Source organism: Mycteria americana (genome assembly GCF_035582795.1).
Source record: "Mycteria americana isolate JAX WOST 10 ecotype Jacksonville Zoo and Gardens chromosome Z unlocalized genomic scaffold, USCA_MyAme_1.0 Scaffold_18, whole genome shotgun sequence".
Lineage (NCBI taxonomy): Eukaryota > Metazoa > Chordata > Aves > Ciconiiformes > Ciconiidae > Mycteria > Mycteria americana.
Window position 1 is genome coordinate 602,108 of NW_027445436.1, and position 12,761 is coordinate 614,868.

Genomic DNA, 12,761 nt, shown 5'->3' on the forward strand with positions numbered 1-12,761 from the left:
GAAGAATGATTTCAAATGGGGCCCTGAGCAATGACAAGCCTTTGAACAAATTAAACGGGAGATAGTTCATGCAGTAGCCCTTGGGCCAGTCCGGGCAGGGCAAGATGTAAAGAATGTGCTCTACACCGCAGCCGGGGAGAATGGCCCTACCTGGTGCCTCTGGCAGAAAGCACCAGGGGAGACTCAAGGTCGACCCCTAGGGTTTTGGAGTCGGGGATACAGAGGATCCGAGGCCCACTATTCTCCACCTGAAAAAGAGATATTGGCAGCATATGAAGGGGTTCGAGCTGCTTCGGAAGTGGTTGGTCCTGAAGCACAACTCCTCCTGGCACCCCGGCTGCTGGTGCTGGGCTGGATGTTCAAAGGGAGGGTCCCCTCTACACATCTGGTGCTACGTGGAGTAAGTGGGTCGCACTGATCACACAATGGGCTCGAATAGGAAACCCCAATCGCCCAGGGATCTTGGAAGTAATCATGGACTGGCCAGAAAGCAAAGATTTTAGAATATCATGCCACTGCCTGGAACCCATGCCACTGCCCGGAACCCATGCCACTGCCCGGAACACTATCCTGGGCCTTGAAAAGCAAGTCCCATGGCGACATGGCACCCCAGAAAGAATTGAGTCAGACAACGGGACTCATTTCCGAAACAACCTCATAGACACCTGGGCCAAAGAGCATGGCACTGAGTGGGTATATCACATCCCCTATCATGCACCAGCCTCCGGGAAAATAAAACGACATAATGGACTGTTAAAGACTACACTGCGAGCAATGGGTGGTGGGACATTCAAACACTGGGATACACATTTATCAAAGGTCACCTGGTTAGTCAACACTAGGGGAACTGTCAATCGAGCTGGCCAAAGGTAAACCCATTCGTGGGATTGCTTTTGCTCAAGGACCCGGGTGCACTTGGTGGGTAATGCGAAAGGATGGGGAAGTCTGCTGTGTACCTCAAGGGGATTTGATTTTGGGTGAGAATAGCCAGTGAACTGAATGGTATGATGTTAATTGCTATATAATACTGTGTGTCATCACTTTTATGGTTGCTATATGCCATATCAAAGGTATTTCAGTAAGAATCACCCAGATTAATGAAGAATGAACTTTGCTGAAACCAAGCAAAGTGCAGCAGTGATGGAACCAGAACTGGCTTCAGCATGCAACAATCCAACACCACACACCATCTCTCCTGCCCTGAAGGACTGTTATGACAGATGGAGCCCAAAGTCATGGACTAAATGAACCCAGTGGACATTTTAGAGGGATGGCCCATCGACCAAGGGAATGATATCTGTGTGTCTATATCAAAAGACAGGGAAAGTGGTGGTGATTAATTGGAATGTGTTGGAAAGGGTAGGACCTGGGCATGACGTAGATAGTATAGAATAGGGGTGGATACTGTCCTGGTTTCTGCTGGGATAGAGTTAATTTTCTTCCTAGTAGCTGGTATAGTGCTTTGTTTTGGATTTTGCTATGAGAATAATGTTGATAACACACTGATGTTTTGGCTGTTGCTAAGTGGTGTTTACAGTCAAGGACTTTTCAGCTTCCCCTGCTCTGCCAGGTGCACAAGAAGCTGGGAGGGGGCACAGCCAAGATAGTTGATGCAAACTGTCCAAAGGGCTATTCCATACCATATGACATCATGCTCAGTATATAAACTGGGGGGAGTTGGCCAGGGGGCAGCGATTGCTGCTCAGGGACTGCCTGGGCATCGGTCGGTGGGTGGTGAGTGGTTGTATCACTGTTTTTTTTTCCCTGGGTTTTGCTCCTCTCTCTTGTTGTTTTCCTTCTCATTACATTTTATTATTTTTATTATTATTATTATTGGTTTTTGTTGTTGTTGTTATTTTTGTTGTTGTTGTTCCAATTATTAAACTGTTCTTATCTCAACCCACGAGTTTTCTTACTTTTGCTCTTCAGATTCTCTCCTCCATCCCACCGGGGGTGTGAAGTTAGCGAGTGGCTGGGTGGTGCTCGGTTGCTGACTGAGGCCAAACCACGACAATGACCTAGATCATTCAGATAGTTTTGTCCACATTCAGTAAGGAAATCCAAGGAAAGCTGTTCAGTTGTCATGGTAAGAAATCACATTTATAAAACCAAAACTAATGGAAAAACCTGCATTCAGGAAAAGAAAAAAAAAACAACACCCCAACCAAACAAAAACCAAACAAGCCAGTCCCATAAGATCTCATTAGGCTTTAGTGCCAGATTGTCTTTCAAGATACAGAAGGTTCTCCTTCAATGTGTTTCTGTAAATATTTTAGGATTATGCCCACGTTCTGACTCTAACCCACAGTAGCATGGAAGAAACATATCTGCTGGAGTTTCTTTAAAAGGAATTAGAAAAGTAGCATTACCAACACACACATTCAGCACAGTCAGCACATCTTACCTGCCAAAAACTTACCTTTCTGTGATTGTTTCTCTAAGACCACTAGCAACGCCTTTCACCACTGTACTAGCCTTTGGCGTCAGTACTACTTGAGATATAAAAAAGAAGCCCTTCTTTCTTCTTTCGGTGATTGATGCCTGGAGGAATTGAATCAGTTTTTCTGGATCTGTTGTGTTTGCCCAGGGGGCTGGCATCATCTGACCTGGCCAAAGAAATGGTACCTCAAGAGCCACTGGACTGTGATAGAACACCAGCACTTGGTGTTCCTTTTCCCACAAGTACTGGAGACTTACTTCATGGGCAAATATAGCAGGACACATTTTGTTTCCATACATGTCTTTGAGCATTTGGACAAGCTTTTCATGATGAAATTTCTGCATCCCATAGAAGTGATTGAAGTCCAAGAAGACCACTTCTTTTGGGTGGTCAGCGAGAAACGCATTGATCTCTTCCAGACCCTCCTTGACTTTGGCACTAAATAAACCATGAGCAAAGTAGAGTTCATTGTCTGGGTCTCTGGGCTTGGTGGAAATTCTAAGATCAAAATACCGTATACCTGCCCCCAGCTGGCTGGTGAAGTTCATGGTCTGTGTAGCCAACCACTTCCTCATCAGCTTTTTAGCCACAGTCCCAAAAACAGACACAAAATTCTGGACTGTCTCTGGCTGTTCAGGCCCAACTGGAGAGGCTTCATCGATGTAGAAGCTAAACGAGTCATGAGACCCTAAAAACACAACAAAGGAAAATTATCAATATTGTATTCATATATTAAAAGTCATTAATGATTCTTCCTTAATAAACATAATTTTCTGACCTGTACCAACACTTGCCAACAGACTCCTCCCCTGTCCTTTTTCTCAATACACTACATTTCTCTGGCAGCATTTACCCCACCAGCACCTTGCAGGAACTTGAAGGAAAGGCAGTGCCTGTTTCACTGCTTGTCTGGGCACTCCCTCAACTCTTTTAGCTCTTACTTACACCTTTAAGCTCACTGAAGTCAGCAGGCTTCAAAACAAGCCTGGTATAACTCCATCAAAGTCAGTCACATAATAAATCCCTAGAGCCAACAAGAAGAGGAGAGTATGGCCCCACACACCGAATCATGCACCATCTAGTTTGCAGAACCAAAGAATAAAACAAACCATCCAAACAATACCCCCCCCCCCCCATCTTTATAGCCAGCTAAAATATGAGTTGAAAAATGCCAAGGACATGTAACCTTTCTGACCTTTTCTTTATTTCAAGTCTCATCTGGTCATCAACAAGGTTACTAAATGCTGTTTTCCTTCTTAAATATACCTCTAAAATTCTTTGCTTTCCTTTGCTACATAAGTACAACAGATAGAGCCAAGGATAGAATTGCATGCCACTGCTAAAATACAGAAACTCTACTGCATGCTCTTGACAAGAACAAGACATACTACTTAACATGCCTATGTACAGAAATTATAATTTTCAACAACATAACATAGTTGCATACAAATATCTAAGACACTTTGCTATGTAAAATTCTCTTTAAGTCCATTTAAAAAAAAACACACAAAAAACCCCAACAACTTATTTTGCTCAGCATTTAGATGTTTACATGAAAGCAGCTGATAAAGCTAAAGACATCCGCAAACACATGATAATTCTTCTGTAAGAGACTTTGTCTTGCTTTATGGAGAGATGAGCTGACCCTAGGAGATGCCCTTGTCTACCACTAGCCTTCTGAATACCTGGTGGTAAAATCTGGCAATTTATAAAGAAATACTGTCCAGCTGCAGGCAGAGCTGCACTCCCACTGTCCCAGCCGGAGGGGATGCTTGTGGTCAGACTCACTGCAGCAAACAGGTCTGCTCCTCAGCCTATGTCACATCGCTTGCAAAACTCCTTCAAGGTCAGCAGGACTTGTATCTCTGAAATGGACTGTAGCACTAGGTCCTCAGAGATCCAACTCCTAGCATCAAAATGAGTTCAGAGCACAAGTCATGCCTTCTGCTACTGATGCTTTTGTAGGTGCTTTTCAAAATTACTTTCCAAAGCACACATGCTGTGGCAAATAAGTATCACATTAATGAAATCCTGCTAGTCAGTAATTTCTGATGGCGATGCTATTTTAACTGGAAAAAACCCTATAAACTGAAGTGACAGCTATAAAATTTTCTTCTTTAACAATAAATGGAGTCACAACAAATCATCTTAAACTCTGGCTTGGGTTTGGCTTTATTTAATCTGAGAAATGTCTTAAAATTTTGTACACCCCTGCTTTTCACAGTTGTCTCTTTGAACTGCCTTTTATTTTAAATATTAGATAAATTTTCTATTTTGATGAAGCTTTCTACTGCTAAGTGTTGAAGCAATAGCATATTCCTCGCAGAGCCTGATTAGATCATGGAGTATCTGGTTACACACTGATATCCCAGGGGACCAGATCTGCATACAGAATTTTAATGGTAAAGCAAATGATTAGAGCAGTGACTTGTGTTTCAACAACATTACAGGGAAAATCAATGATACACATTAAATGCTCTGCTCAATGTAACCTGTACTAATCTAGAAATCAAAGTAAATCCAGTCTTGTTTAAAACAAGGCATAGCTACTGATATTACCAAGGGATGGATCTTGCAAACCCTCACTTTGTCCATTGAAGTCCCTTTTATTTCAGTAGGATTTTACGTCAGAATAAGTGTGTGTGTGTGTGTGTGTACACACACACACACACACACACGATTAACTGATTGCAGCAGTGGGCTCAAAATGGTATTAAGATTAAACCATTTGTCTTTTATTGTCTGGTCTACAGCTGCTGGCAACCTGAAGTTGCAGAAGAGGCAGCTAAACTTGACCACCGTGGCCAGTATGCAACACAGTCCTAACCGCTACTTAGAACTACTGAAGTCAATAGAGGCAGCACAGTTCTCACAGCAGAAAATTAAGGTGAACAACTTATCAGCAGGTAGCTTTTAGCTACTGGTAATGCAAAACACAGAGAAGAAAGTGTAGGAAGGGGGGAAAACACCACGGTTAGAAGCAACTGAACATTACAAGCAGGATACTTCAGAAAAAATATTTTTTCTTAATTAAGGTCTTCATGCACATATTTGAGGCTAAAAATGGGGATTCCTATGTGGAAGGTACAGAGAAGAGCGCACAGTGCACTGAGAACCTCCATGTTTTGTAACCTGAACAAGGAGGACCCATTAAATACTACAAAAAGAAAATAAGGCTTGACTTAACTTGGTTGACACTGAATGGAGCAGATGTGAGCTATTCAGGAATATGTAAAGATTCCTCCTGACTGAAAAATACAGCAAATGTTTTGTCTTTCCACATGTATAAGTAATTTGAACAGGTCATTTAAATATTTATTTTCATCATGTACTGATCTATATTCCTTTTGCCTTCATCCTGTCCTGTTGTCCTAACCAGCTTACTCATATAACTCGGGGAAATTCAAAATCCTTACACTTGGCAGAGCAAATTAGAGTATGATCTTTTCCACTGTCATGCCCTAAATCACTATGTACCTGGTAATGAGAGAATCCTGTACAAACATACACTTGTTTTTAGTGAGCAGGTTTCCTTCCAACCTTGCTTTGGTGCATGGGGACATTCTCATCCTCCTTTGCCACTGGGAAGTGGACTTGCAGGTTCTCTGTATCACCAAATCTCAGCTCCCATAAAGAAAGGATGCAGGGTACATTCAGAAATACTAATGCAATGATGCCCACAATCTTTGGAAGATAGCGGTAGGGGCAGAGGACACACTGATCCCGGTGAATGCTGGAACTTGATGTAGGGGACAGTCTCTACTGCAGAGACTTCACAGTCTGAGATGTGGGGAAGCAAAGAAATTACTTTGAGGGGAAATGACTCGTCCCAAGTCACGCAGGGAGGAGGAGTAAGCGGATATTTCTCTTGTGTGCAAACATCTTTTCTCACCAGTTTACTAAATGTCTAGCACTTTCTTAAAATATGCACACTGTTTTCCCACTATTTCAGCAACACAACATATCTTTGATCCAAGGAGTCAAGAATGAAGGTTCATGGATCAGGATCACAGGGATGGCAAATAAGGGGTAAACATGGTGTGCATACACTACAGACTGCTCAGTCAAGAAAAGAAAGTGGACAAAGTCTTCTTTAAACAACTGGAAGAAGCCTCACAATTACAGGGCCTGTTTTCATGGGGAACTTTGAGACATTTGCTGGAAGAGCAGAACAGCAGGGAACAGGCAATCTGGAGAGCATCAAAGACTTTTTTTTGCAGGCACTCCTTTAAGTAGACAAGGTGCGCTACTGGACGTGGTATGAATTAAGGAAGAAATGGCTAGGGACATGAAGGCTGATGGCAGCCTTAGCCAGAGTGACTATGAGGTGATATAAGAATTTAAAATCCTGAGGAAAGTGAGGAAGGCAAATAGCAGAATAAAGAACCTGGATTTCAGAGAAGCAGTCTTAGCTTGTTCAGGAAATTGGTAAGTGGGACCCTGTGGGAGAATTACCTTAAGTGCCAAGGGACTTCCCCACAAGACCAGTTAAGCCCTGGAACGCGAGCCCAGCAGGGCTGGACTCTGTATCCCTGATTGTCAAAGCTTGGCTCGACAGCCTCATCTAACTTAGAGTTAGCTCTGCTTTGAGCAGATGTTGGACCAGACGACTTCTGGAGCTCCTTTTCAACCTAAATTATTCTGTGTCTGCTTATTCCCCCCTCTCCCAAGATACAAAAGCTTCATTTCTTGTCTCTCAACCTTAGAAGCAATTATCAAGAGACACTTAAAATGTCTGCACCAGCTGTGATCCAAAACATAAAAGTGGCCAGTTTCAACCACTGAGACATTAAATTTTCATGAACTTAGATGTAGTCAAACACTATTTAGATATTCAAGAGTAAAATGTGCAGTATCACTTAGGGTGCAAGAAAACAGCTGCTAGTACTTTTACTAGGGAGAATGGTCTCGTGTTTTCTTTGACTGGATTCCCTTAATAGGACAATCGGGAATATACAACACACTACAGCTCAGCTATGGACATATTTATGGCTTCCCTGGAGGGCTAAACTCCCCATTTAAAAGATAATTGGGCTCAGTGCTGAAAAAAGTCCCTCGGGGAGAATGCGTTTCAGTTCAGAATCGTTTCTTCAGTCCCACAGAGATTTACAAGGAGGCACAGCGAAGCTACTACTTTTAGTGGCTAAGCTTTAACATATCATTCATAAAGCAGCCAAGTGTAGCTGAACTTCACTCTGCCCTCCCCTTGCATCACTGTCAGCTCTGGCCATCCCTCTTAACAACAGACTGGTAAACAGCACCTAAAATAGAGGTACTGAATTGAATGGCGCTGCCCAACATGCTCCTGACAGCAGCAATCACACTCTGAAGATCCACAAGTCACAGGAAAATCACAAACATAGAAGCAAAGTTTCTCATGTTTTACTCTCCTCCCCTTCTCCCATAGATCTCAAGCTCCTCCTGCCTCTGCACTGGGAGTTATCCAACAATCGCTGGAAGTGGACTCTTACTACTGCTTTGGGTGTCATTAAAAGCATTACCTGCTGTTGTCTTCCTACATTTAGGAGATGACATCCCTTGGTGACTATTGCTGAAATGTCACATGCAGTACAGCCTAACCTTTCTGAAAACATCCTTGTCAATGAAGGCTCTATAGTGACCGACACCAGATGTCGCGGATGGAGTGAGCGTGCACTTCACTCGTTAGAGAGAAGTAAAAATATAGTTTATTGATACAGAATAGGGAGTTAACAAAGTTCAATGCGACAGTGTTTTAACAAGATTCGATGGCGAGGTGCACTTGATTATTTACTGCATAGAGGACAGGGTCAGACAAAACTGTCAGGGAGACCCTCCCGTTGAGTCATGAGGTTCGGAAAGGATCCCCTTGCTTTCTAAACTCCTTCTCAGAGAGGAGTCTAGGTGCGGCTAGATCCAGTCCTAGTCCCAGACTTGGTCAACGGTTTATGTCTAAAGGATTATATATGTGCGCAATCAATCCTTTATATCACTTAGCTAAGATTTCAAAGTTTAGCATGCTATTAGTCACTTACCGAGGATCTGTTGCGGCAAGGAATCTCTCAACCTCGAGGAGTAACCTTGAGAGGCGTCCCTGCTCAAGGGGAGATCCTGGCGTGCAGCCCGCTGCCGTGCAGGAGAGCTCAAAGGGCCCTGGGCTGTCCACTATTTAAGGAGTAAGATGATTGACTTATGGTCATATTTGCATATCAGCAAGAGGTTTAGATCCCTGCTTCAGGCAGCCCTTGGCTACTTTGTTGCTATTCGTCCTCAAGGTCCAGCATAAGCTGGATGCAGCTATCGGGATGACTCCCACTGATGGTTACTGCTTGTGCAGGGAGCGGGGGGGGGGGGGAGCACACCGCCACACTCCACCCCGTGACTATAGTCAATTCATCTTACCTTCACAGAGTGGTGGTACGGTCACCTCTTGCCTCTGTGCCATAAATAGTATATTGATAGTTTGTGCGCTTATAGATCCATGGTAAGTAGACAGTGAAGCACTGCTATTTGTTATGCGTTAATTTGTATGTTTTGGGTGGTTGAAGTTGGGTTATTTGCTTTATCATGTGCCAAACCTTTATATACAATATAATTATAAGCAATAGACACACTAATGTTAGAGTTAGTAAAATGACAACTGGGTGAAGCATAAGATTAAACACTCCCGTTGCTGTTGGTGACCATCCAAGAAGAGTTTCCCACCAATGGTGTTCTCCATCCTTCTTCACTCTTTCCAAGACATGGTGTATCTCTTCTGCATCATGATGAACAGTGATCAGAGTTTTGTGTCCATTGTTTCGGATGCGTTCCAGCAGTTGACACAGGTCATCGTGTTGTAGTAGTTTCTTCACCAATGTAAGATTCATTCCGATGGGGGTAGGCAATAAATCTCGACTCAATGTATAGTTAGATTGTAACAGTTGATAAGACGTAACAGGAGCTGAATAATTGAAGTCACATCCCACGATTTTAGTAAAGTTACAAACACAAATATTTGAGCGATTGCTTGTATCTACAGTAAAGTTATCTACAAATATGAAATCACAAAGGGTTCTCATACAAACACATCCTTTTCCAATATACACAAGTACAGTTTCAGGGGCTTCATCAGGTCGTATTTCAAAATGACAAACGTTTTGTTCAGTGTCAAGACAGATGTCTTGGGCTTTGAGGGTGTTACTCTCACAAATAAATCCTTGTTGTTCCCGTACAACGCATGCGTTAACATCAACAGTTTGCCATTTGTTTCCATTTCGGTGGGCCCATACTCTATGTTCTAATGGATAGAGTACAGTTCCATTGTGATTTAATCCTAACGCAATGATTGGGTATATGGTATATACCGAAGCATTGTGTATTGTTAAGACAAAAGCTGTGGCCTTATTGCTAATGGGGTCATAAGTGAAATTGACTAAATACCACCAGGATTGGAATTCTTTCTCAAATTTAGTTGCATTATCCCAAATTACCTTTCGAATTTCAGTGGGTAAGGTGCCCTCTTCACCTTCTCTTATAATTGCTGCTACCATAGATTGCATCCACAGTTGAGCTTGGATACAACTAAGAGCTAGAGAAACATTGGTCTGGGCTACACCAAGTGCATCCACAATCAGTTGGTGGTCCCTTTCATTAATTCTTTTCCACTGAGGTAATATATCAGATAAGAGCCATTGGTTAGTTCCCAACGCTAATAGAGAAGACCGTAATGGGTGTTCTAATTTGTTTAAATCGCTTGTTGTTGCGCTCAGTTTGTTTATGAGTACTTCGGCATCTATACTATTTAAGACTCCCAATCCTGTCCCTATGATACCGGTCACATCTCTCCTTGTTTGTCTTGGAGAGGTGAGGGTTCGCCCATGTAACCATGCCAACCATCCTGCATAGGACGTACCTAGGAATGGTGAACAGGTCGGTTTGATTGCAGACATATTAATTTGCATCAGGAGTTCTACTCGTTTAAGAGACCGTGATGGATTAAATAACACTTGTTGTTGGCCTGTATTTTTGATCACATATGGTCCAACTTCAGAAATCTGTGGGGATAGAATTTTCTCATCCTTTACAGTCAGGGCGGATGTTGTGCTAGGCTCAATAATGTCTATTTTAAATTTAAAGGATAATCCCATACGATGGTGAGCCCAGAGGCAGACTACAAAAACAGGTTGTACTAAGGTAAAATTGTACCAACAGTCCAGTCTTTCAGAGGCGCAAAGTTTTGTATCTTTGGCTATTGGCTTTGATGTAATGTTGTACACAGAAATCTGAGATGCCTTTTCATGGGTAGACCCATTGATCATCCGGCATCCTATTTTAATTTCTTTCCCTGCCATTCCTCGGAGTCGGGGAACTTTATCATCAGCTTCATCTTTATCCCAGCTCCATTCGTTTTCTAAGTATGTTTCAGTTCCGTGCATGACCACGGTGGAAAGCTTTAAATCTCCCTTACTAGAGTGTATTCCCATACTTCCAGTGTACTTAACACGAGCTTGGGACCATGGCCATTCTAGGGTTCTTTGACCATAGGCTAAGAAAAGCAGCATTGTTAGGGTTTGGAATAGTAACATGAACACAGCATTTCCGTCTGCCATCCTGTGGGGTGCTGTAAGAGAAAATAGAGATTTGTTTCGGTGGGGACAGTCCGAACAGGTTACCCCATTTAAGAAGAAGGAAAAATCCATCGTGAACTAATTCTGTGTTTTGCACCACTGCTATCAGTAGCTTCCCAGGCAAGTGGGCCACGAGGTTTAGTTAAAGTCATAGGCACAGTACCGATGGATGGTAAATTGACCATCACAGGCTGTCCTGGCTGTAATGTCATTGGATATTCTCTTTTCCTAGTAGGTGGAGCGCTAAGCTCAGTTTTTACAAAGAATGCTCGGCTTACAGGGCTTCCAGTAGGCCCATATCGATTATTTAATTGATGGAGTACTTTGGGAAGTCTGGTATCCCATTGAGCTTCCTGTGGTTTGAGATTCCTTTTCAACAAGCCATTAGCTCTTTCTACCATCCCATTTGATTGAGGGTAGTATGGGGTGTGGAATACCCATCTAATTCCCTCTTGTTTTGCCCAATCTTGCACTTCCTTACACGAAAAGTGTGAGCCATTATCACTCTGGATAACATCAGGAGTAGGTAGATTTGAGAACCAAACTGATAGCCCTCGCACTGTATTTCGCCCATCGGCTTTCCGACATTTAGTCGCCATAAGCAAGCCGGAGACTACTTCCACTCCTGTAAGGATGTATCGATATCCTGCAGAGGATTTGAATGGTCCGATATAATCAATTTGCCATGTAGACCATAAAGCTTTCCCTTCATTGATATGTAAAGGTGGTGCTTTATCAGGATGATCTGCTTGTAATTTCAGTCTACACTGAGGACATTCTGTAAGAATAGTTTCACACGTTTTTCTATTTATAGGCCAGCCTTTACTCTGTGCAGCAAAGCAAAGTGCTTCTTTACCTGTGTGGCCTAGGCTTTGATGTAACCATTCTCCCAATCGATACCACTCAGGATTTAAGGTGATTTTCCTAATTTTAGTTAGCTCATCTACCTTTTGATTCCACTTTGTGGCTGGTTGGTTATCTTTAGCATGAGCTTTTACCCATCCCATCTTGACAGGTGTTTTCCTGGCTATATCTAGTAATAATTGCCAATCTTTGTTTCTCCAAACTGGGGATCTATTTACTTCCCAATTCAAGGTTTCCCATTGACAGAGCCACTGTGTGGCACCGGCCCACACAGCATAAGAGTCTACATATATGATTTTTGCTCCATTCTGTGCTGCCAAAACAACTGCTCTTATTTCTCCTACTTGTGCACTGCCTTCACCTTCTTCTACTACTTGTTTGCCGGTGGTGATATCTAATGCAACAGCCTTATATTGCCATTTACCATTTACCCTTTTTGCTGAAGCATCCGTAAACCAAATGTTTTCTGTTGGTGTACCCTCAGTGAGGGGTGGTGCATCCAGAATGGGTGAAGGTTTAAAGGGTTGTTGTAACGCTAAAGGGTCTGTGTTTATGGGCACCTGCAATTTGGAAACCTTAGTGTGTCCTTCAGTTAGTTGCATATTTTCTGCAACTCCTGTTAGGTAGGCATACCATTTTCGGACAGTGGGTTTTTGTGCAACTCCTTCTGGGGGAGCAGTCCCCTTTAGGATTGCTTCTAGTAAATTAAATGGTCCTCTAGTTTCCACAGGTTGTCCCTGATGTATTTTCTCAACTTGTTTAACTGCTCGGACTAAAGATAAAAGTCCTTTCTCCCATTCAGAGTATCATTGCTCTGTTTCTTTAAATGCAGTTGAGCTAAATAATAAAGGTCTTTTTGGCCCATCGGG

At 42.7% G+C, this 12,761-nt stretch overlaps 1 protein-coding gene and 1 long non-coding RNA gene across 3 annotated transcripts in view; both read right to left on the bottom strand.

The window, feature by feature from the left end:
• Positions 1 to 12,761, bottom strand: part of LOC142402955 (uncharacterized) — a 904,242-nt gene that overhangs the window by 472,941 nt on the left and 418,540 nt on the right. The gene's annotated exons all lie outside the window — the stretch shown is intronic.
• LOC142402954 (PI-PLC X domain-containing protein 3-like) overlaps positions 1 to 12,761 on the bottom strand; it is a 144,588-nt gene that overhangs the window by 18,052 nt on the left and 113,775 nt on the right. The window contains exon 2 of the mRNA XM_075488933.1: positions 2,420 to 3,128. Within this exon, the coding sequence (XP_075345048.1) occupies positions 2,420 to 3,128 (709 nt within the window). The remainder of the gene's footprint in view (positions 1 to 2,419; positions 3,129 to 12,761) is intronic.